A 26,843-nucleotide genomic window follows, 5' to 3' on the forward strand; every position below is an offset into this window, starting at 1 on the left:
GTTGAAGCACAGAGCATTTGGGGAAAGTAAATGGAGTTTTGATGGTTTGAAAAAAAAATAATGGAAATTTGTGTTATGAAAAGTGTACGCCGACAAAATATGCTGAAAATAAATTTATGCCTTGTATGTATATGTAAACAAAGATCAGTGCAAACACATGTCCATGTATGTAAAGAAATTCATGAAACAATAATCTGCTTGGAAATCCAAATACTTTAAGTAAAATTGAAGTGTATTACACAACTCAGAAAACATATTCTAACCTGTATATCATACACGGTGAATGGAGACAAATCTGCTAAAAGAAAGGATCCCGGCTCGTTCATTCCAGTCTTGTACTGCTTATTATTTACATAGACAGAGTACCCTGTGACAACACCATTCGGGTTTGAAGGCGATGTCCAGATGACACGTACAGCTGTACTGTTGATGATGACAACCTCTGGAGGGAACATGCCCTGAGGCTCTAGAAATAAAGGAAGAAACTGAATAAACTCCAGCTGTCTCTGCAAAAGCACTTGTTTAACCAAATGCAGATTAGTATTTAGGTTTAGCAAAGGGTTCACTGCTTATCTGCTTTCCTCTGATGAAGTTATCACAGTCTGTAGTCTTCTGTAAATTGGCTTATTATACTCTCAGTTAGAAATCATGAGAGCTGATGGTAAAATGCTTTATACCAGCAGCATAGTGTCAATCATCAGTAGTATGTGGCCAGTGAGATATGATGATAAATTATTCACCCATCTGCACTGCCAACATGCAAATATTATTTTTATGTCTCCACAATCCCAATTCTTCCAAAAAATAAAAAAAAGAGAGAGAGAGAAATAGAGAATTTTAAATAAAAAACTGAGACCAAAATACCTTATGTCTGGTGGAACATGACATTATCAGCATTATAGCTGAAGCAATATGAAGCAATATGCAATATTGTCATTATGTAAATGGTTTTGAATGTTGATTACTATAGGTAATGATGAAATCTAACACTTATTTAAAAAAAAAAAAAAGACAAAAACCAACACCTTCCTTAGCGTTAAATTACATAATTATCTAAGCATGTCAGAAATAACCACGCAAAGTCATATTTTTATCATAAGAACCCATCTTTACCAGTTGAAAAATTGCCCTTATGATCAATTCTATTTTATAAACAAAAGGTGCTGACCTTTGGCATGAGAAAGGAAATGGAATCCTCCCTTAAAGTGCTTTGCTAATGACCTGGAACACTTGCTTCTGAGGTAATGATATTATAATGTTTATAATGAGACTTTATAAAGCAAAAAGATTAGAAAGACCATTCTAAACACATTTCAGATGCACAATTTCTTTATTATTATTTTATCCTCAACCTCTACCTCCAGCCCTGCACTTGCCCACTGGCATAGAAGTGACTCAAAGAATTTTCTTAGAGGCTGAACTTATACCTAGAGTTTCTAGTGACTCAGGAAAAGCTCTGTGCATGACTGTCATGTCAAAATCATGTTGCTTCACAGAGCAAATCTTTTAAAAACTCCATTAATTGTTTCTAAATTCCACCATTTATTGATATGAACTCAGTTCCAAACTTAGTGCACACATATAGGAATATGCAGGAGAAGATGAGAACAAACTGGGTTAATATCTGCTATTAGAGCTTTTCCTTCTGTCTCAGTGGGACCATTTATTGATCTACCACATGATGACAACCAGCACTTAAGCATTTTAGCGTTTTAGACCTTTTTCCCTTTATACCGGAAATTTTATAATGGAAGGATGACTGATCTCAACCCTAACAAAAATCAATCAATTTCATTCTCAGATTTTAAGCCAAGCTGCATTCCCTGCTAACCAACCTCCATCTGAGGTAGTCACATGCACAACTTCACTGTTGATGCTGTGGACTCCATTAAAAACTTGAGAAAATATCTGATACTCTGTGTTGGGCTGCAAATCACCTATGACCATAGAGTTTACATCAGCCTGGATCCTTAGAGATCTTCTCTCATCAGTAGAATTCAAGAAGAGGGTATAATACACAACATCTCCTTGCAAATCCTGTAGTGCTAGGAAAAGAAAGAAAAAACATTGGGATGTCAACTGGGAAACATTCAGTCAGCAAGTTTCTTAATCAACAACATCTATTGTGAAGAGTAAAACAAATTTTATGCAGACTCTTTTATTTAAAAACAAAAGAAAGATTCCATCAAGTTCCTTATATTTAAACCTTGTAAGCAGTGATGCAAACTGCTCTTCCTAACTTGTCAAAATTGTTAACAGCCCATCATCCTATCCAACACAAAGTTTTCTTTCTCTAGACATCCCCATGATGACAATGGAATCTGTGAAGTAAACAAATTAATAGGTGAAACCCAATGCACACAGTGGTGTGCAGGCCTTGCAGCTTGCTATTGCAAGAGGATGCCTTTCACCCAGACCAAGTGAAGAGAGCAAATCAGATTGCTCCATGGAACTCATGTAAGATGGAAACCCCAAAGATCTGTTCCCTTTTTGCCCCTTCTCTTCAAACAACACTCCCCCACCCCATTCCACTCCTGTGTTAATCCCTGAGCCATGAATAAAGGACCAGTGCCTATGCCTTAAATTCTAGTGATATTCACCTTTACACAGATGGCCTTTTGGCCACAGTGAAAATTAAAAGCTGTGTTATAATTTTAGAACAAGCATGATCAGATCATCTACATGTAAAGCTGTGATACGCTCAGAAGCATTATATATACAGAAGAAAAAAAAACAAACCAACAAAAAAGCTCACATTTCTTCCTAAAATGTGTTTTACCCAGCACTAAATTCCTCAGAGAAAGGAAGAAAAAAACAGTGTAATTTTCTGGCTACACAGGGAAGGACATTCACTGATCTGAGCTGATGTATAAGCAAGGAATACAGGCAAGTCTTCTCCATTTTAGCAACTGAGATGTCATCTGTTACCTTATCTGTCCTTTGTCAAACAGTTTAAGTCCAGATCTGATCAAAATGTAACTGCTTTTCCAGTAAGCATCGAGATGAAAAGAATAATTATGACAAAAACTTTAAGAACTACCACATACTGTTTTAGATGACACACTGTACTGCTGAACAGGACTCAGCTCACTGGGAAACAGCATTGATAAAAACCAAAAGCATATTTCCAGATTCAATAGTATATGGTTTTGTCACTGAAATTCTTAATCAAGAATGACATGTTATTTTTAAGTGGTACAGATACAAGTTTTAAATCCTTAGAACTCAGAAACCGCCAGTAGGGAAGAAAAAAAGATATAAGGGTAACTTATGCTAAGGGCTCCCAAGTTCCCAAAGAAACATAAATATAATTTGAAAACTAATATTATGAAAAAAATGAAACATGGATATACAGATAGTTAATAAACTTATTGCAACATAAGAAGTCATAAAATATGATAAGGTTTTCAAATAGTGAATGGTCTTGTCTTGGTGCTAAACTTCTGCATTTACAAACATATATGGAGGAAATTTCTAAGGTATGAATGAAAATAAAACCAGATTGCATTACCTACATCTAGAAGGTCAGGGGTTTAGATTACTAAGGTAATGAAACTTCAGTGAGCTGCTTCAGATCTATTACATTTGTCAGTTTTTATAAGCATTGCTTACTTCAGGCATGCAATTATAAAATAAAGAGACTACATTTGTTGCAATTCAGCACCCAGTCCTTACAAAATCATTTGCATGTAAGCCATGAAGAAATTCCCTACCGTTGTATTAGCAAACCAACTAGAGAAATTGGCTAAATTCATTTTAAGAAGCAGAGCAAAAAGAAAGACAAAGGGGATCCTCACATCGTGAAGGAATGTATATGTAAATTTTTATACAAAGAGATGAAACAGACCACAAAGACTACAAGATTTTTGTGTAGTACTGCTTTATAGATGTCTCATGAGTTTGCATTAACTATTTCTTCACTTCCGCTATTCTCATTCTACCGAAAGGGCATATAATAAATACGAACACGACTGAGAAATAGCAAAATGTGCACTTCCTCCCCCCACTCCCATTTCTTTTCTCTCCTTTCAAGGACATTTAGGAATATTATAAATCAAGACAAGGACTGTGTTTCCTATGAGAGCAAGGTAGACCAATGTAAGTGATGGCAGGTTAACATCTAGTTACTGGAATAAATACTAAGCACACTTACTTGGTTTTGACCATTCGACTTCTACAGCAGTATGATTAACAGCACGTGCAATGAGGACACTTCCTTTCTCTGGTAATCCTGCTAATGTAGTAGCTGCCACTTCTTCACTTGGTGTATATCCTACCTCATTGTGCACTATGAGCTTGTACTCATATGTTGTGTACCTAAGACATTTTAAAAATAATTAAATGGAATGAAAAATGCAGACATAGAACATATTTGCTGTAAACCTTCTGCCTGTGCCAAAGTTTCATGGTTAGTTCTGCTCCTGTAACAAAATTCAGCAGCATGATGTGTACCAATGAAGACTTTATAAGAGGCATCTATTTTTGCAAATCAGTCAGCACAATTAACACAGTAACAAAAATAAAACACATTATTTCACTTCTTCATAGTTGTAGCTTCTGAGGTGTTGAGAGATTATAGCTCAATTCAATATGTAATTACAGCAGTGGCAACCTGCCAAAATTTGGATCAGAATTTAATCAAATGAGGCTTTTTTCCTCTTTTGGGAAACCCATAGATTTTAACTTGCAGAGCCTCATTTGTAAAAGAGATTCACCACACAGTCAGGACTCTTCTACTACAAAAGCACCCAAAAAAAAGCTCCTAGGAGTTCAAACTTTATTTAATAAAGTAATTTCTTCAGAACTGTGTATATTCCTCTTACACAGATTTATCAAATCCTACATGTGTATTTAGTAAACCAAGTAAGTGACTGTCACTTCATCATTATATCAAAGGCATATTAATGTATTTTAAGTGGGATTTCATAATCTCAAATTTAATTTCCTCATAAAAAGCCTAACAGAAAACTGCAGAAGAACAGAAACTCAGGATCATCTTCAAATTTCCACTGAAGCTGCAACACATTGGGATAAATGTCTACAAATGCAATAAAGGTACATACATATAATGCCTAACATTTCAAGGTGTTAGGACAAAAAGTCACCCACAGTGTATATTTAATTAATTTTACTTTTTTATATTTATTTTTTTAGACACTTTACTAAACACTGCAATTTTCAAAAGAGCTGAGCTTTAATACTCCCACTGAGGAGAAAGCAAATTAATGGGAACTCACTGGCTCCACCTGTAACTATAAGCATTGAGGAACAGTGACAATATATATAACACATCTTATTTCCCTCTTTGCAACTCTCTTTGCAAGTGTATTATTTTCTTGGACACTGTAGCACACACATACAATAAAAAATGAAAGTAATCTAGTCTTGCCATTTAATGATGAGAATCTGAGATTCATTTTTGGATCCATATTTTCAACAATGAAAACAAAAGAAGTTTGTTGTAGCTTAATAGAAATTAAGAAGCCATCTGAAAAAGAAAGCCAAAAACCAGTAATTCTGAAACATGCTCAGAGTATGACACAAATGAAAAATAGATGCCAATATATGAATTTTCTTTCAGTGAAAAATCAGGCTTGATCCTCTCTACAGCATCTTTCCTCTGGCCACAAACTCATCCTGAGGTGCTGACTGCAAATATATAGCTGCAGGTTGCAGAATCCTCCCCAAAAGAAGTGTTCAGGTGTGTCCAAGGGCTAGGCACACTTTTCTGGCCATAGCTCATTCAACCCAAAATGTCATTGGGCCTAATTACTGGTCACTTGGACCCTGTCAGAATGTATTGCCCCCTCTGAACTGGTAACAATAACAATTGCACACGCCTACGCCACTGAAATGAACTAAACTAAAACCAAAGGAAACTGTTGTGTAGAATTACAAACATGGTTGAAAGAAAGAAATGAACACTTTGGCAGGATTGATACAAGAACAGCTCCATGATCAGTTATTGCAACAGATGGAAATGAGAAGTGACTTTCAGCAAGTAGGCAATGGCAAGCCAGAGGCAGTGGCCCTTGGCTTGGTTCAGTCTATACAAAAGACAGGAGCAGAGGTCACATTCTCCTGGTTCACATTGTGCTCAGGAGGGACACTCAGACAATTTTTACAGAAGTGAGAAGAGGCAAGTTCAGATATTTGAGGGCCAAAGACATACAGTTCTCAAAGCACACCAGTGCACAAACACAGAGAATACTCATCCTGAAACCATCCATGAGGGTTTTCCCAAGACTTCACCTATGAAAAACCCAACCTACAATTCATATTTAATCTTCCATTACAATTTCTTGATGTGTTTGTTTGCTTCCCTTAAAGAACAGCAGCCTTGACTTCGAGATGCGGAAACTAAGTCTGGTCAGGAGCAAATGTCTTGCTTTACTCCACACAGTAAGCACTGCTACATACTGAGGAACAGAACACTCCATCTCTCCACTCTCAATACTCCACATTTAACCGAGATGAAGTTAACACAACAAAGCCAGGTAAAAAAAAAACATTGCTGAAACCAAGTTTCAAATGTCTCCCATCTAGGACTTCTCAAACATGCATTCTGCCTGTGCTCTGACTTTGCCATCACACAAATCTAGAGTGTATGCACACATAAATCTAAACGGTTTGATTGCATGAGCATATCAATGCTAAAATTTCACAAGATTTTTATTTTCATTTGTTTTTCAGAGCAAAACAATATATGAGTCAAGATTGACAAACTAATAATAAGTCCCTGCATATTAGAATGATTAATACCAAAGATGATGACAAAAAATATTTCATTACATAATTAATATGTTCACTACATAAAGACACTAGAAATACTTTGAACTATTAAACATACACTATACAAAATGCCAGCATTTGTTTTTATAGTTTTTGTAATCTCACCTGCTAAGACCCTTATCTTCATAAAACCACTGAGTTCCTGAGTAAATATTGTGCCACAGATTTAAATCTTCAGGGGGATTTGATGCAAGTGGTTGCTGGATTTTACGTCTCAGGAGCTCATATCTAACACAAAAGACAAGCAGAACACCAGGATTATCTCAACTAATGTTATTACACAAAAAAAAAAAAACCCAAACATTTTTTTTTAAAGGAACACATTATTTTGTTTTTACAGCTGTAAACTTTCTGAGATAAACATTCTTTTTAATGTTTCATGATTTAAAACATTCAATTACTTAAAAAAACCCCAAACCCTACTTTGAAAATGGAAAATGAAGTAGTTCCATTTGAAAAAAAAATTAGTTTATTAAATGATTTACAGATTTTAATCTTTGTGGAAATGTTACGAAGATCAAGTCCAAGCAGCCCCATAACAGTATCTTATGCAGACTTGCATGATATTCACAGTTTATTCCAGAATATGAAATGATAAGGCCTCTTGCTTGCAGATGCACTGAAACATATAGCATTGCAATTACTATTTTACTAGTAGTTGTAACTTAAGTGTGCCTTTGTATTTAATGTCTTTTTGCAAATAACCACAGCGTAAATTATGGGTGAAAACAGGCACAGAATGAGTTAACTGTTCAATCCATCCGTAGGCCTTAGCAAGGCACCTTTGTATTTGGGTAGACATTTCCGTGATGTGAGAAAGAACCCTGAAAGACCAAACTATTTCATCCTGGTTTGAATTGCTATCTGAAGCTGTATTCCTGTCTCTGTTCCAAACAGCAGGTCAGCCAAAGCCCATCTTTCATAGGGTCAGCCATGAGACTGCCTGATTTGGGAAACATGCTTTTCACCAAGGCTGCATCACACACTCTTCATCATCTTTTACACAAAACCTTTATGGAATTTAACAAAAATTAAACCACTTAATGTCTATACAAACTAAAGGGGATAGATAGTATTATAGTTTGTATCTCCTAATCATTCTAGCAAATTACATAGGAAACTATACTCTAAAGGAAACAAAATCAGATATATTTGTTAAAAATTTTTAAGATTCTTATTCTTTACTGCATTTCAAAGGACATTTTATTTTTTTTTGTTCCATTTGATAGTGGTGTTTTATTTGTAAGGCACCACATGTTTGTACCCTTCCTACCATTTATAGAACCAGTCTGGATTTGCTTTCAGTGGTAAGCTGCAGTTTTAATCAAACTATAGTTACAACAGTGTTTCCACTCATGCCCAGTAAATTAGGGTCATATGCATATACGTATTCACTTAAATACACAATTTGATTCTCTAAAGTGCTTGAACTGCTGTGCTACATCCTGTCCCTGTCCCCATTTTGGAAAGGTGCTACTGTTAAATTCCAGACAAAAGTATCTGGATACTGAGGCAGATCTTAAAGGTTGTCATTTCAAGTGTTTATTTGTGAAAATGTTTCCCTGTTTAACTATTCTGCAGAATACCACAGTGTGGGTCAGCAGTCTGCTGCAATGATCACACTGATCAATGGTTTCATATGTAATCTGACACTTTTTAATGTTAAAATCATCTCCAGTTTGATGAGGAAATATTAGAGAATACCATTCCAGATTTGAAACCCTGAATTAAGAGGTATTTAACAGGTACTGCATGCAGTGATCTTGTATTGCTTCAAAACCCGAAATCAACTGAGATCGTCTTTTACAAGCGATCTGAGGTTTCCTGTGCTCCATGGCAGGTAGGATGTACGTGCACAACTTCCAACAAATTTCGGCCTTGAGTTTAGGGAATAATCCTCAACAGGTACAAGGAAGCATTGTGCCACTTAGTGATGCCAAACTGAATTACTGCAGAAATTGGGATTATAACTTCAGAAATTAAACAGTAAAAACTAATTAAACTCAAACTCTGTCAAAAAAAATCAGATGACTTTATAACAAGAACAACTCTCACATGAGTGGTTCATCAGTTTCAACCCAAAGACAGATCATTACAGTTTTATAGGAAACAATCCTGGCATATTCTGTCCAATATATTTCATAGAAGAATCATGAAAAACATCAAATCTTTTTGAACGCTGAGTGCCGATCATGTGTAAATCACCCCCACTGGCAGCTGCTGCTGCTGCTCTGCTTGCTGCAGACTTCTTGTTCCATCATGCTGTACAGAGCAGCTGCTTCAGTGGTTGTTCTTGTTGAGGGCAGCATGGCACACCATGAAAGAAATGAAATCTGCAGATGTAGGTCGTGCTGATTTACTTGAATAATCTATGGTAAAACGGTCATGTTGTTAACCCCAGAATAACAGGGACTGCTTTTCTGAAACTTAAAATTTTACTGTAGAACAATCATCATTTCATTCAGTTGTACTGTGCTCTAATTAAGCCTGAAGAAAAAGTCAAGCTACTGTGCTGTAATAACATACGCAACTGAAATGGCATTACATGATAATTATTGAACCCATCAGTGCACCTAGAAGAGAGCTAGTAACCAGAACATATGGAGAGAGCTATAATTCCATGCACAGTGTTTCATGATACGTTAAAGCACTAGAAGGAAAGATTTGACATTTTTTATTGTGTATATATAAAGATATATTTGTCTTTATAAACCTTTACGCACTCAAATCCATATTTTTTAAAATGTATATCTACACACACTTACTCAGTAATCAACATTTAAATCAAGATCCCCATTCCAGCATTCCAGAAAAATCTCAGAAGAGATTCCTTTCTTTGGTTCCTGTAGTGAAATCCAGCCTGCTATATCCAGCACTTATTTGCATTTCCTATTTTGGCTATGCACCCTAAACTCTAGCATTTTAACCTCCATGTTTCTCATTTATAACTTATTCATCATTTAAGTTTTGAAGATTATTTTATGTCATCACGCTTCCAAATGATCACTTTCTTTTAATGCGGACTAACCCACAAAGAGTATTGAGAATATTGGATGTGTTAGTTACTCATATTTACAGAGATGTCATCTTTTTCTCATCATTTTGTCAGTGAGACTTGTTGCCTGAACTCATCACCAAAAAGTGGCTGATGCTGCAGACCAAATTAGTTATGACTTTGCAAATATCTGGTGCTTACTACTTCTGACTTTTCAAACTGCATCGATCTGAAAGACACAGAGCTTTCCAGCACAGACAACACATTTACTTTAATAATCCTGGCTCTTTACTGAGCCCTAAAGAGAAACTTCAAAAAGTCAGAAATTAAGGGATCACAACATAAAGCCTGCATCACTCAGAATTTTCTGAGTTAGATTTAAGTATGGAGAAGACAACTGCTATCTCAGCTGCAGCTTACCTCAGATAAGGACCATTTGGCCTTAGTGGTGGTTGCCAAGAAATGGCTATGAAGGACTCACTGATCGGAGTCACAGACAACGGACTAACGCTCTGAGGAATGGTCGAAGGGGTCGTCACTCTTGTAGGCAAACTCTCCGTGCAGCCTCCTAGAAAGCCATCACCTCCAGTACAAGCTATCACAGTGACAGAGTAGTTTGTATAGGGTATAAGATTAGTCACCAAATGACTTAACCTTGAGGAAGGGTTCCCAGTAATGACAATTCGTGGATCAGGCATGCGAATCTCATAATTAAGGATTTCTCCGTTCTGTATCAGAGGCGGTTTCCATGAAACCTGAAGGAGGAGGGGAAAAAAAAAGAATTAACAGATTTCAGAAATACAACATGCTACAGATGGACACAAGTGGGATTTGAAGATGTTCTTTTCCTTCTTCATCAAAACAGACTTTTACTTTTAAATGCACATGAGTTAGAAAGCTAATCTCCTTAATTTTAGTGAAGTTCATAGTAACAGTTGTAGTCATTGAAAAATCTACTATTTTGCCTCACCAGTAAATGCTCCATGTGACAGCTCCAGTGAATGCTCCATGTCACTCAAAACTCCATGACAGGTTCAGATGCATTACAAAAGTACACTAATTATTAGAGGTATCACTGTCACTTACTTTCTTATGGTGTATTACCTGGTGAGCTCATCTATTAGTGGCAGAGTAAAACCAAACCTTACTTTGTGTTTGCACAATTTTCAGAAATATATAACTGCATTAGCTTCTACAGGAAAACAGATTTTCCTGCACTTTTTATATGAGGAAATCTGTTTTCCCTTTTATTCTTCATTAACAAATTACACTGGTAAGTATCAGACAAAGAACAGGTAAATTTTCCATTTTAAAAACTATAAAATTATACTGAGAAAACTTTATCATAAAAAGATTGGAAATGGCATATAGAATTAATGGTTCTTACATATTTACACATACATACACACACACATAGATATATGTATATATACGTATACTGCTGCTCTTTCTGTGGTTTTACTTTTACTAAAATGAGGTTATAAGGGCCTTTCTTAAGTTTTTCTTTCTTTTTTTCCTTTTAAACATATTTTTATATAATATTTATTCTTTATTCTTACCAGCTCCACTGAGGAATCACTCAAATCATTGCACTATAAAGCACAAGATTGTTTTAAATTCTTTTTTAAGGCTTTCTGCCATGATACCACAATAGAGACACAATAACGGCCTGTAATCGTATTAAGAATCTTAAATTTTCATAAAGGTAGTGTAAAAGCATCTATTCATCCTTCTTTCCCTAGAAGTCCCAGTGCAGGAACCATACCAGCTTTGCATTGCTCTGGGGCTGTTTTCCTTGCTGTTTACCCACTAAACTATAACAATTGTTGTCTCTCTTCCTCCCAGGCACGGGATAATTAAGGATTGAATCCAACATAGCAAAGAATACAGAATTGGAGAAAACTGAGATATGCACTGATATGCACAAAACCTAGGTTTGCATAGAACAAAATGAAGAAAGTCAATATTGAAGTGTTGTTAAATAGTAATACCAAGATACTTCAGTATCCGTTAATTTGAATTTTTTTCCTTAATTCTCTCCAGTCTCCAAAATAAGCATCTTTTAAAATGTATATGCACAATTACACACAGCCATGGAAACAGAGAAGCTTGATTTATGAAATGACTTTTTTAAAAACCCTTGGGGATTACAAAATGTTATATTTTAGGTACAGAAGGACCTCTTGGGCCATGAGACTTGTAAGAAACCTGGCAGCAAAGTGCTGGAGAAAGCTGAAGGATTTTGATAACAGAATCTGGAATACTATTAAACAGAGAATTAGAAAAAGGGTGATCTTGAGTAAAGACAGGAAAATCAAGATTATTGGTGCCCACATAGGAAAGGCTTAGCTCTGGCTAATTATCAAATGCTCTATTCAGATTTCTGTTACTTCTGGCCCCAAATCATGATCAAACAAATAAAGAGCATACTATTTATAAAGCAATGCAAAATTTCACAGAAGGTAGGTACTAATTCTGTACCATTTTGATAGACATTGAGCAAAACTCTCATTTTGAAGTAGTTCATGTGATCTAGTCATAAGCCTAGGAAATGGAACAGAATGGATGATTAGCACAGACAACAGAAAAGGTCTTCAAGTACACCTCTGTACTGAGTTTGGCTTGGAAGAGCTATCTTCAGAGTAGCTATTGCAAGCCTGTTTTGGCTTTGTTTTGCTGAAAACAGTGTTAATAACAAAGGGATGTTTTTATCATTGCTGAGCAGTGCTTACAAAGCATCAAGGCCTTTTCTGTCTGTCATCCCAGTAATGGAGCAAGAGGCAAAGGACACAACTAGAAACAAAGGAAGTAAACACAAAGAAAAGTAAGAGATACATAATCAGAAATTGCAACAGGGTGCACACACAGGCTGTACAATCCTTGGACATTCAAGGACAGAGAATTTGATATAAAAACTCAACTGGACACCTCCCTGAGCTGCCTGCTGGGGATGCACAAAGAGCTGAGAGGGGACCTAGCTGGGACAGCTCACCCCAGATGATGAAAGGGATCTCCCATACCACATGGTATCATGCTCAGTATATAAAGCCAGGGGGAGAAGAGAGAAGGGGGTATGTTCAGAGTAATGGCATTTGTCTTCTGGAGTCACCGTTACATGTGATGGAGCCCTGCTTTCTTGGAGAGAGCTGGATATCTGCCTGCCCGTAGGAAGTCATGAGTGATTTCCTTGTTTTGATTTGGTTGTGCACACAGCTTTTGCTTTACCTGTTAAACTGGTTTTATCCCAGCCCACAAGTTTTCTCACCTTTACTCTTCCAATTCTCTTCCCCATCCCATTGTATAGGGAGGGAGCAAGTGCCTGTGTGAGGGTTGGTTGCTGGATGGGGTTAAACCGTGACAAGGGAGAAAGCATTTAGGTCAATAAACTTCAGGTGAGATTTTTTCCAACCCCAGTGCTTTTTGTTGCTACCATAGTGCACACACTGGATGCACTGTCTATGTCACAGAAAGAGGAGAATGAGCATAATTCACTTTTAGTTTCACAGACATCTCTTTGAAGTTGCTGGAAGAAGCACAGATGACTTTAAGGTCTCACACATCATAGCAAAACACCCACATCTGCAACCACAATTATGTAATGTTATTTGAGGTGTAACACCTATCCTAAAATTCTGCCTCAGTGAAGATAATATATTTGCAGTCATTTTAGGAATATTAATAAAGAAAATCTGTCATTATTGGTGAAAAAAGCCTTCTTACTGGTTGCTTAATGCAAGGCAGCTTCTAATACAAGAACTGTATGCCAGATACTTTGGAAAATTCCTAGTAATACTCCCTCAGAAGAGAAAACTGTTTAAAAACGTTAACCTTGTACCAAATCTGTTGTGGTTTAACCTCAGCCAGTGGCCGAGTCCCACTCAGCCACTCATTCACTCCCCCACCAGTAGGATCAGGGAGAGAATAGCAAGGGTAAAAGCTAGAAAACTCGTGGGTTGAGAGAAAGAGAGTTATATGGAAAGCAAAAGCCATGCACACCAGCAAAGCAAAACAAAGAATTAATTCACTGCTTTCCATGGGCAGGCAGTTGTTCAGCCATCCCCAGGAGAGCAGGGCCCCATCACACGTAACGGTGACCCAGGAAGACAAATGCCATCAGCCCAAACCTTTCCCCTATTCCTTCTTCCCCCCCAGTTTTATATACTGAGCAAGAGGTCATATGGTCAGGAATATTTCTTTGATCAGATGGGGCCAGCTGTCCCAGCTGTGTCTCCTCCTAACTTCCCAGGCACTCCCAGTCTCCTCACCAGCATGGCAGTACAAAAAGCTGAAAAGGTCTTGGCTCTGTGCAAGTCCTGCTCAGCAATAACAAAAATATCTCCATACTATCAACCCTGTGTTCAGCACAAATCCAAAACACAGCCCCATAACTAGCCACTGTGAAGAAAATTAACTCTACCCCAGCTGAAACCAGCACACAAATCTTATTTCCTGGAAGAGAGGAAGAGTTATTTTTTAATCATACTTCATTTTAGATGCCTAACTTTTATGTCTAAAACCAAAATATTACTCTAATACAACTTGTGATAGATTCAGCATACACTGTAACCCCTTCCCATAATGGAACAGATTAATAACATGGTAAGAGAACAGATGCTGCTCCAGAACCTCAACTTCTGAGTTTTATACTGTGTGTATTAGCTGGTAGACTTGAAAAAACTCCCAGGTGTTACTTCACAGCACTTGTTGTGCACTAGCAGATAGAATATCTCATACTGAAAGTAGCATAAATGCTTCACGGGGCTTACAATGGGAAATGTCGTTTGTTTTTTTTTCCTAAGAGAAATGAAAACCATTACGAACAAGAGAATATTTAGCCAGCAGCATACACAGGGTAACTTCTTTTTTGCCTGGGCAAGGATATCTCATACAAAGATATGTAGATTAGTTATCACTTTGGTTAGTATATTTTGAACTAGATAATGGGATGACCAAGGGTACTTCCAGACACTGCTGTGTCACTTGAGCTGCTTAGAATTATCTGTGTCACCTGGGAATGACAGACAAGCAATCCCTCATAAACATCTCTTGTCAAGATCCATATGGATCAGACCCATACAGTGTAAATGAAAATGATGGAACCAGCCTGGTTAACTCACGTGGCACTACTGGACCTCTTCTCCCCTTCGATGTGCCAAGGTTTGAGGTAAGAGCCTGGCAATGCATGAAAGAGGGAAAGCTCACTAGACAGGCTGTGTTGGAAGCAGTAACAGTTTGTTCATTGATTTGAAGCTCAGCACTGAGACCATGAAAGAGGATGCCCATGAGGAAGAGAGAATAAGGTAACTACTGGGAGAGATTAACTGATTCAATGTAATGACTCTGGAAGCTTTCATTTAAAGATCAAAGGACCTTATTTTCTCCACCACAAAATTTAAAGAGACAGAAATTAGTCATTTTCTCCCCATTAAACAGTTATAACCTTGGAATTTTTTTTCCTTCTTTGACAGCAGTTGGAACCCTGCAACTTAATTCTGAGCTATGTGAAGAGAGGTATTGGCACATGCATTGCTATTTTACTGTTCAGGCCTGGCTTCAACAGTTTGCTTTTAAATCAGTGTGTTTGGCTTCATTTTATTCTCATTTCTCCTAGCTATTTCTTGTAACATCCACAAACAGAATGTAATAAATACACTACTGAGAGCTTTTCACTGTTGGTCTCAAAGCACATTGTAAGTCTCAAATTGCAAATATTATTATTCCAGTTTTAGAGATGTAAAGACTAAATCTGAGAATAAGTCATGTATCAGAAAGAAGCAAAACTCCAAACAAAGACCTGCTACCCTAATTCTGGATTCCAGCCAATGTACTAGAGTCCTCTGACAACCCCCCAGACCCCCAAAAGCAGCTGGGAGATGAACTTCCTCCTAGTTCTTATCTGTCTTTACAGAAATTATAGTGGGATTCAATCAAGAACCAGGATCATACCAGAAATGCAAATTCTGACAGAGGTCACTGATAATTATGCTCATACAGTTAGCACGTGAGTTACATCCAACGTCAGCAAGGACTACCACAGAACAGCATGATCAAGTTTGCAGTAACTGATTGCTACTACAAAAACTTCTGGAATAACTTAGCTTGAGTAGTAAGAAAACTGAGAGGACATTTTTTATGATTATAAACACCTACACTAGAGTGTTTCAACTACATTAAAGGCAGAGGGATGATGCTGATGAAACCCTGATTAGTTCACCCCACTATATAACGTGTACCAAATGTGCAAGCTGTGCAAGAAATCACAGTCCTAACATGTGGAAAACCTCTAGTGTGCAAGTTAAGGTTGTTCCTGTGGGTGTTGGAATATCCTAAGTCACTGAAGCAGCACTTATGTGTCAAATGAACCAAGGTCTCACTGACCTTAGCAGCATCACATGGCAATCTTCACACAAGGATTGATCGCTCCTAAACAATTTTCCCCAATGCACCAGGCATACCTGCATAAAACTGGAAGTGTGGTGAACAAATTCCAACCCCTTTTTTTTTTCTTTCCCACCATGAAGCTGTTACTACATCTCCCTTTAGCATACAAAACGTAGGTATTAGCGTTGTTTGTATTCTGAAAATTATATTCTTGGCTAACTGCAGACTGAAGTATTTGGAGAAGGAAACAGCAACAGAGAGTTTTAACCTGGAAGAGAAGAAGGGTCATCACAGCCTCACTCTCAGTCACACAGTAACCTGCAGAGGAGAAACACTGAAGGATCATCTCACTGTTAGTCAACGACTTCAGTGACCATGGAGTGATCACCACTGCATCCAACATTCTGTAATCAGAAGCAACTTAACAGGGCAGTAAACACTAATAAGTGAGATAAAAAAAGCATCTCCAGAACATGTGCCTATAACTAATCCTGTAGGAAGAAAACGGATAAAAAAACCCCACATTCTTTTTCAAACTCTAACTACAGGGTATATTGCCTTAAATGTGACAGCTGAAATCTTTCTCCTGTGTATTTTACTCCCAGCTTGTTTACAGAACAACAGGCATTTAGCAGTCCAGTATCCAGCTTCTGGGGTGATGAAGAACAGAAGATAACTATAAAAATAGGGCCTTGTTTATTTCTGTTTGCTCACTTGCTTATCCAATTTAGCAATCAAATTTGAGACATAGCTGCTAGAAAAGTTTATTGCTCTGTAGCAATAAATGATAATCTATTGCACTGAAAGAGTACAGATGGCAACTCTTGAAGATCCTGTGGACAGCAAATTAATGGCATTGTTCAATCTGTAGGGTGGAATACCAGCCTTGTTTGCTTCAGTTTCTTCTATACAAAAAAAAGAATGGCAGGTGAACTGTAAAGAGACTGTCATCTCTTTGTAACAACAAACATGAATGACAATGGAATTAAAAAGCCTACAACTCTTCCTCAGTCATGAGAGAAGTCATGAGAAAATACTTAGGGAAAATAAATAATCCATGGAAAATCAATGACATGATATTGAATCAATAAACAAACAAACAAACAAACAAACAAAAGAAGAATGACATTTCGGTGCTACAAAATCACCATGGTCCTTTATTTCTCACAGGCAACATATATAACATATACTAAGAGAGAAGTCAATGAAATAATTATAATTCTCTATTTTTCTCATTTGTATCTAATCAAATTACAGGAAGTTTCTGCAAATGATGTTACTATGAAAGAATACCATAACACAAGAACTAGATGACAACGAGATACTTATTCCATTCAACCATTCTCTTATAACCTCTTCTAAACACCAAAAAGGAAAATAATCCATTCTCCTTGAGAGAAACATCACCAGTACAAACAGCTCATACCAACTTCTATCTGGAGAAAAAAATTACAAAAAGAATGACAGGAAATGCCTGCAGCTTTGTTTCTATCAGTGGTCGAGCTGGTGGCACTGGTCAGTGAGGGAGAACATTATAGGCCAATGTGAGTCAGCACATCTCTGCTTAAGCCAATAATCAAGACTATAGCTGCCTTCCCCACGTCAAAGTCCTCAAGAAAGAGCCCCAGCAGTGAAAGGGAATTGCTCCTGTCAAAAGTTATAAGTTCAAAGTTGGACAATTAGCACACCACAGTTAATTCAGTTCAGTGTACTCAGCCACGTAAAGCTTTTCCTGCACAAAGAACTCCATTACATAATTATTCACTGTGTAAACCACCCTCTTTCGCAAGCCACTCAACCTAGGTACATTCCTGAATGTCATATCACTGTGAAGTGTGAGATTGAAGCAGCACAGCAATTGCAACCCTCACAAGAAAAGGAAACAATTTCTTTTCTACTTCTGTACATTAGGGCATAGCAAATCTTGTGTAACAGGAATAATGTTCATGGCATTGGCATATACTAAATAAACGGCTTTTGCAGTTGCTGAATACCTCCACTTCACTTTGGCATTTAATCAACCACAAAAGCAGTTTATTGCGCATTATACTCCGCTACCATGAACATTATCAATTCAGCAAATATTAAAAAATATCATGCAGGTGTCACTGAAATGGGTGCTTTAAAAATTATCGACAACTTTACACTTTCTGCTGCACAAAAGAAAGTGAGTTAAATGTTATGGAGAGATATTGGTCCATTCTGATTAAAATTAAATGTTAAAGGAGCACATGCACATCAGATGTGTTTATGATGAGAGTGACCTGCTGTGCTGATATTTTCCTCCTTGCAGAGTGAAAGCTTTGGTCTATGAAAATAAGCTATATACTCAAGTGAGTACTATCCTGGAGCACTTTGAATTCTTCACATCCTCAAATCATTTATATTGATTCTATGACTAAATAAAGGGATGGAAATATGTTTCTCTTTTTTGTAAATTCTCTCTGTTTTCAGTAGAAGTAAATATTTGTGCTCATGGTTTAGGGATTGCTTGCACTGACAGCTGAAAGCCTCTATTGATTTGCGACCGTGGCTTGATAAAGGAGCCTCTTGCTAATCTTTCCCACAGTGCCCTTCCAATACCTCCTGCTCTAACCTGGGAGGACAGCTCTTTCTAGGGCAAGAGGTAATTAAACTCCTTCCCAAAGAGACAACTTATTTTCCACCCTCTGCTTAAAAGTAGAGTTACTGTTGTTGACACCAAGTAAGACAAAAGCACTGCACAGCACAAAGGATTCCACAAATTTGATTTGAACACTGCATAGATGATACATGCACTGCAAGTGTGGTGGGCTTGGTCTACTCAGCAGGGAAAGTACGTCTTTCTAGGATTCTCACTAGAGCTTAAAGGCATAAACATAAAGCAGTTCCATCCTATTTCCACACAGGAAACCTTGCACAATATTGCACAGTTGTTCTGCCTGTGCAAGTAGCATATTTCTGTGGCAAAGGGACACAGTGGGTTTGCAGGGCAGCTATTCAGATCTGCACCCTAGTTTAAGAGAACAGGGCAAAAAACCCCAAACGTATTGCAAACAGGTGCTACCTTGTTCTTGTATTCTCCCAGCACACAGCATGCAACAAAAGACAGCCCCAGAGACATGGCACAGCCCACTGGACGGTCTCAGACTCTTACTACTCTTGACATGAATTTGCCATAAAAGTGCAGAGAAGAAAACACCACCACCACTAGCAAGCTAATCCATTTGACAGATCCGTAAGAAGACCAACAAGTAAGATGAAATCCCAGTGGCTTCCTCTGGTGCTCCCATCTGCAAACAAGCAGAAGGTGAGAAAACCACTGGTTTTCTTGTCTATTATCTCTTCAGTGATGAAGTGCAATGAAGTTTTCTGCAACTAGAGCTTTGTTTCAATTTTTTTAAGAGATAATATAGAATAACAAAATAGAATAATAAATGCCAAATAAATAAATAATTAAATATCTTGCTGACGTGGACAAGTAAGAGAAATGTTAAGGTTTTTAAGAAGTTTTGGAATCTTAGAAATCAGAAGTGATGTCCCAGGCATGGGATACCCTCTGCACAGGAACTGTACCAAGTATTCCCAACTTTCCCTCAATTATGATGAATATGAAATGGAACAATATTATGCAAAATAAAACACTTGATAAATACAAGAATTTATGTTTGTATGAGCAAAGAACACCAATGCTCTGTACACTGAGAGAGAGAATTCAGCAGGAGAAGAGATACTCAGAAGAGAGTAATTTAGAAAGGCATATACATAAGTCACTTTTATTAATTCAATGCTGCCACCTGTAACTATTTTGAACATTTTAACTTAAATATTTTAAATTAATAAAAATTAACAGTAAAAACGAATCATGGAAATAAAATCATCCAGGCTTCAGCATCTTTGATGGAAATCAGTCTTAACAGAACAAAGAAGTAATAGTCTCCAGGTGGGAAAAAGCAAGCCTGAGATTACAAGAGCAGCAGTGACACAAAACAGGACCACTACTCACACAGGAGTTCATACAGTATAGACACTAAAGGGCTTTAAAGAGCTTTGAATGTTAGTGAGAGACTGTGGAAGAACAAGGAAAAGAAGCATTTGAACTCTTTGGTAAAAAAGGAAAACAAATTTTAAAAGAGATGTTATATTGAAATTTAATTATTATAGAGTGTTGCCTGACTTCAGATTTCAGAAAAACAAATGACCAAACTGACTTTTAGTACTGGTAGATTACTTAATCTTGGAGCTGAGCAAAATAAAATAAAACTACAACTGGATACACACCTCTGATCTCAGGAAAAGACATCCAGTAAAGAATGAAACAATTTCTGATAACTCACAGGCTTTTAAAATTAGGATTAAGTTTTGACTGCACTTGGAGAAATAAAAATATGGGTAAGATATAAAATTGTTATGCTCTTATTGCATTAACTGAAGCTTTAAAAGTTGCAGTGACTTGTTCTTTGTGCTCAGAGTTGCAACCAGCGTGTAAAAGCTCAGGCAGTAAAATGTGGACACGTGTGTAAACATGCTATTGAACTAAAGCTACTATTTATTCATTAATGCAGCTTTGGGTAAATCCATGAAAAATGCTTTCCTATAAATTGTGATGGATATTAAGATATATCTACAGAAGCACAGAGGGCAGGGTCCTGGAAGATCACCAAAACCTTCAATAAGCGGTCTGGCAATTCATCGTCATTACTAGTGGTCAATCGTTATTAATTCTTACAGTAATCATTGTACTCCTATTGAACTCATTTGCTATTAATGCAGAGGTAACACGCAATGCCTTAGACATTAAAACATAATGTTCAAAGCTCAGGATTTTTTTGTCTAATGGTGAATAGGTTTTTTTCATAGCTTAAAATTACATATGAACAAAGCAAAAAAAATAAGTCTTGGTTTACTGCTGAAATTCAAGCCCTCAGACTATTCAGACTGCATTGGTAACACCACTCTGTTTACCTTTTGAAAATACAATGTATACCAAAAATAATAAATCTAACAGATGAACTTCAATCTTATGCAAATGTCCTTTGTTTTGTGCTCTGGTGAGCAAGCTACTGTACCAATACTTTTGGCATTAGTACAAGACTGAATCCATGGAAGCATGTGTGTATTTACACAAAAGAGGCTTCTAAGCTACAAAAATCCCTCTTGTTTGGTTACACTAATTTCCCTTGAATGAAGTTTGTATGCAAGCCAAAACAATGGTAGTTATCCTGTCCTCTAGAGTTCATTCCCAACAGAACGATGTGAATAATTGAAAACTTCCTAGGTAGTCCTGTAAGACTGTTCTTTTTCATAAATCAGGAGAACAAAAATGCAATTTTTTTCTTCATTAGCCATTAAAAAGATCTGATAATTACACTGAAGATTTAATTACATAAAAAAAAAATCTTTTTTAATTCTTAGCATTTTAATGAAGTCTTGAAATTTTGGAGAAGGTAGTAGGTCATTTTCTGATCTGATTTGGGAGTTAAAAGTAATCATTCAAGTTTAATATTGAAAATACATCAGGTGTGTAAGGAAGAAAATGAGCTAGAATATAATGCCAGAGGCTCATGCAAAGGAAAAAAAGTGGAAAGGAATCTAATGCTTTTGAGCCAAAGGACAGACACTAATTATTCAACTACCCCTGCAGCAATGAAGTCTGTTGGCTCAGCCAGTAGATGTCTCTCTTAAATACACAGTTGCTACAAGGAAAACATGTCAAAGCCATGAGGCAACGAGAATTATTCCCACCTGAACTGAATACGGTCCCAGTGCTTCTGCATCAGGTGGCTGAACACCAGCAGGCCTTGATGGTCTAGTGGTAACTTCTGACCAGTCACTGCTGTTTGTGCCTCCGTCAAGAGTGCTCATCAGCACTCTGTATTCAAATTTCTGCCAAGGGCTCAGAGCACTGCTCTGGTCAATGTAGCTCGTGGACTGACTGGGAGGGAGAGACACCACAGCTGATATTTGTTCTGTTCCTTTCACCCTCCTTTCTATTGTAATGTTTTCCACCACACCATTTGAGCGAGCAGGTGGTTGCCAGGATATGACCACAGAAGTTGGAGTATCAGAATAGAGCTCTGGAGCAGGAATATCCTCGGGTGCATCTGGAAGAGTCTGTATTTCTGGGGTTGCAGGTGAAAGAGAGCATCCTTTAGAAGTGCATCCTTCTACCTGAAACACATAGACAGTGTAAGGATGCAAGTCTTCTACAGTGCAGTTAGAGCTAGTTCCTAGCACTGTAGAATGCAGTTGGCCATTTTGGTAAATATTATAATGAGTAATAATGCCATTTGGCTTTAAAGGATGCTGCCAGGTGATGCTTGCTGCCCTTGCTGTAACATTCAGCAGAAGTGGTGGGTCTAAAGGTCCAGGTTCTGTAACAAAAAAAAAAGGGAAATAAAAAAGGAAAGAAAAATTACTAATAGTCTGTGATTTGTAAAATCAGCATCAGCAAGAAATACTCATCAAATGATGCTCAAAGTGATGAAGTTCAGATCTACTAAACAGCCTATTTCTTTGGAAAATGTAAGCCCAGATATTCACTAGATGAATATAGCTCTCTTCTCAAAGGCAAGCTGCTCACCTTCCCTCCTCCCAGCCTTCCTCCCTCCTCCTCTACGTCCTTTTTCCTCCTGTGTCTCAAAAGTGCTCTATCAGTGCTGTTAGCATGTGGAGAAAAAGTACAGCCTGGTATCAATATACACTTGCAGTTCTAGCTTTTGTTGATGTTTTTCTAGAGCGCCAGATACTAATTGCAACCAACAGCACAGGCATAACAAAGCTGTGTATTTTACAGCTCAGTAAGCCCCTACTGCATCTCTCATTATATATTCAATATTTTACTTCATTCTGTTTATAATTCTAATCCGTTTTTTGCAATTTATCTACTCCCTGTTAATATTATAGGTGATTTTTTACTTCGACTGTGACAGAAGCTGCCGATTTAGCTCTTTCACCTACTGATAAATAAACAATGCACAGATCTGACCTTTAGGTTAACAGGTTTTATGCTTGCTCCACTCAGCACTCTAACTGATTCAATTATCATAAAGGTTCAGGAGCTTCCATGAATACTGAAAAAGACCGACCATATGCCTGCATAGGTGTTGTGGAACAGCAAATACTCTGCAGCCCTCCAGAGAAATTCCTTAATTGTAAATAATTTCACCATGCGACACAATCAAGTCACCTTGAATGCAAAACCCTCAGCCTGTGGAGGCAAAGTGTTATTTAAGCTTTACTGGGCTGCGTTAAATTCTGCAATTTGAAGGGCTGTTAAGTTTTTCAATTGAAATTTCATTTAAAATGCAGGTGCTTTTTATTATATTGAGGCTTTACTGCTCTCTAGGTACAAGCAAGAACATGGTGCAATAACACAAATCTGGCTCAATCACTGATCAGTAACAGCTGTAATTCCAGAACATTTAGCATTCTTATAAACCACATCCTGAAATCTATAAATTGCTACAGCAGATCAAGAAAATACTATATTCCCCCTATTCTGCCCATAGCAATTTTACATTTATGAGATTTTTCTATGAACATTACATTATACTGAAATCTTAAAAAAATATATACTTGGATTTAGTAATTGTTTAAAATAGCTTTAGGTTTGGGGATTTGGGGTGGGGAGCGAAGCAGGGGAGGGGAGGGCGCTAAGTTTCAAATGCAAAGGGTTCAAAAATGTAAAATTCATTAGTGATTGTGGTGGGTGTGCCAAGACTTCAGAACACACAACACAGCATATGCTGAATTCCACAGTAGTCAACAACGCTATGATTTTAATTCCTGGTGCCCAAACTACAGGGAACGTTATGGAAAAAATAATTTATTTCACAAGAAGTCAAACAATTCCTGATAGTTTTTAAGTGAAAAAAGAGAGAGGAGGAAAAAAGGCACAAAATAAATTCAGCACAATAAGTTACTCCTTCTATATTTTAGAATAACAGAAGAAGTCCTTGTTCTCTTCTCACATACAAAGAGAGGTAGATCAGGATTATTTCACTGATGTTTTTAAAATTGGTATAGAAAGGGGTTTTTGGTATTTTGTTTCCTTTTAAAATTGAAATGTAACAGTGTTTTTCCTTCATTATATGATGCATCACAAAGCAACTCCATACAGCTCAGCCGTATCACATATCCTGCCCTACTCGCGGTGATAATAAGGACAGAGTTCTGTATTTAATGCTTGTGCACTCTAGGATTAATTTAGATCTCTGAATTTGCAAGTACAAAAGATGATCTGTTGTAAGGAGTAATTAAATTGTATTTGCATGTACTCTTGGGTAAAATCAATTAGGTCATAAGTTGGAACAAAATTCAGTCCATTATTTAGACTTCAATGAAAGATGGAGAGGTGGAGATGTAAATCTGAATTATATTTATATTCTGTAAACTGAAAATTTTTGGGGGATGGATGGGAAAGAGAAGAATTTGCTTTGGAACTGAAGACCTTGAAAGTACATTGCTGTAAATTCTAGTTTAATGGAGAGAGGAGATGAAATATAATATTTATCACTGAACTACAAACTTGCATTTTATCTAATTATACCTCATAAAGAAGCTATTTAATTGTGAGCTTCTGCAGGAGGGGGAAAAAAAAAAGGCCCCCAAATATTCGAGCAGTTTGCTGTAAGGGAATAGGTAAGCCTTTTTACTCCTACTGAATACGTTGCAGGCATTACAGGTGAAACATTCATGGTAATTAGTTGAACCTGAGCTTCAATTCCCACAGAGTTCAGACGTATTCCTTAAGGACAATCTGTAATGTATGGGAGGAGCTGTCAAAGTTAAACTTTGGGTCCCCCTAGTCCCTTCCCCCTCCCCTCAAAAAAGCGTATTTTGGTAGCTAGCATACCTACCCACACATTCCCTACTGCCCTTTTAAAAGAGAGACTTTTAAGACTTTCTGAGTTCAAACAAGACGTTTGAGAGATGCTTAATTGGCCCCACTGGATGGGAAAGCATTAAATCCTGGTCCCCAACACTCATTCGGTGCAGCTTCTTTTTAAATGGCAAGCAGAATCATCTAATTCTATATACAAATCAACTAGTATGGTACTGCTTGGTTGAAAGGGTCACCACAATTATGTAAAACATGAGTATTAACTATAATTGGGATAGTTTGCTAATACAATAAAAAGCTCTGAACATGAAAAAAGTTATGCTCGCAGCAGTAGCTATCACTTTCTAAAGTAAGAATTCATGGATGAAATGACATGAAAAAGATGGTTATAAAATTTTAATGGAATGATAAAAGGCAAAAGTCAGCCTCTCAGCTGAATTCTTAAAATCCCTATATATCACAATCAGCTCCTTAACTGTAAAATCAATGTGGAGTATAACATGTTGTCAATGTGGTTGTCACTGGAGGGAAGACTGCAAAGTATGACAGCTACACAGCTCAGCCTGTCAATGATGAAAATAAAATCATAAAGCTTTTTACAGGGATGTAATTGTTTATAAAAGTAACTACTAAAAGTAACATGGGAACAGTGGGCATCTTTTTTCTTAAGTTTCTTAGTTCATATTTCAAACCATTTCATTACAGTATTAATACTAGATGGTAGTTTCACTTTGGCAAATGAAATTATCTTTTATGGCAGGCTATTTTGGTCATCTGCTTCAAAAGTTCAGACTCAACTTAAAATGAAGGCACAAACCTGTCATTACTCTTTTTTAATTTCATGGCTAGAACCACACATTTGTTTACTTGCTGTGAGTTTTGGGAAGCAAGGAGCTACACTCTCATGGATGTATTTCAGGGGAATATACATTTACATTTAATATGACATGTACTAAGGCATGTACCTGGACTACTGCCCTTTATAGCTAATGAGAAATACCTGATTTGCTGGCAAACTCTCACTAAGCAGAATCAAAATTCTGCACCTTTTACTCTTGAATCATTTACTCTTTTCAGGAACACGGACAATGAAATTATGCATATTAACAAACTGTGGTGTCTTTTATATACTACTGACTGTACCCAGCAGAAAATCCAAATTGTGTAGCTCTTGGCACAAGGGACCACAGAAATCTTTTATCACATCAGATCACAGAACTCAAAAATCATTAAGCTGTTCATGCAATGACATGCAGTCCATATGAACCCGTTCAAATATGTATTAAGAGCTGTCTTCAGAGTATTCAGACTTTTTGCCCTGTACTGCTCCAAATGTTCCATTGGCTCCAGAACTTCAGTTCTACCAGTTAAGAAACTTCTAATTCCTAATCTGTAGGCATGTATGAGCAGTTAGTACTATTTATTATACGATTGTATTTCTTGAGCACAGGTGACCACATTCAGATCAACTATTTATGGATTAGTTTATATGCCTAAATTATTTGGTCCTAACTTACATAGCTAAAATAGGAGACTTGTCTTCTCAGACAACAAATGTAATCAACAGAAAAAGCAAGTGCTTCCAAAGGTTGTGAACTGCATCATCTACCCTCCTGTTCTGCATTGGCTATCTCTATTTTCTACCTCAGGAACCTTTAAGAGAGTAGGGCTCTTTATCCTGGAACCAAAGCTTTGTGGTAAGCATGCCAGAGGAGTACACCATAGCACTCAGTATGATAGGAATAATGCTTCCCAGATTTGACAAGAAATAACTCAGCTGATACATTGCAGGAGCTATTGGTTTTGTTTTGTTTGTGTTTTTTTCCTCAATTGTTCTTTTCTTCTCTAGCA

At 37.1% G+C, this 26,843-nt stretch overlaps 1 protein-coding gene across 1 annotated transcript in view; it reads right to left on the reverse strand.

Annotated features, from left to right (window-relative positions):
- Positions 1 to 26,843, reverse strand: part of USH2A (usherin) — a 378,573-nt gene that overhangs the window by 106,218 nt on the left and 245,512 nt on the right. The window contains 6 exon segments of the mRNA XM_050315138.1: positions 264 to 466; positions 1,836 to 2,045; positions 4,154 to 4,317; positions 6,898 to 7,020; positions 10,208 to 10,542; positions 21,893 to 22,521. Of these exon segments, the coding sequence (XP_050171095.1) occupies positions 264 to 466; positions 1,836 to 2,045; positions 4,154 to 4,317; positions 6,898 to 7,020; positions 10,208 to 10,542; positions 21,893 to 22,521 (1,664 nt within the window).

The sequence above is a fragment of the Myiozetetes cayanensis genome, unplaced genomic scaffold (genome assembly GCF_022539395.1).
Source record: "Myiozetetes cayanensis isolate MyiCay16 unplaced genomic scaffold, myiCay2020 scf2-11, whole genome shotgun sequence".
Lineage (NCBI taxonomy): Eukaryota > Metazoa > Chordata > Aves > Passeriformes > Tyrannidae > Myiozetetes > Myiozetetes cayanensis.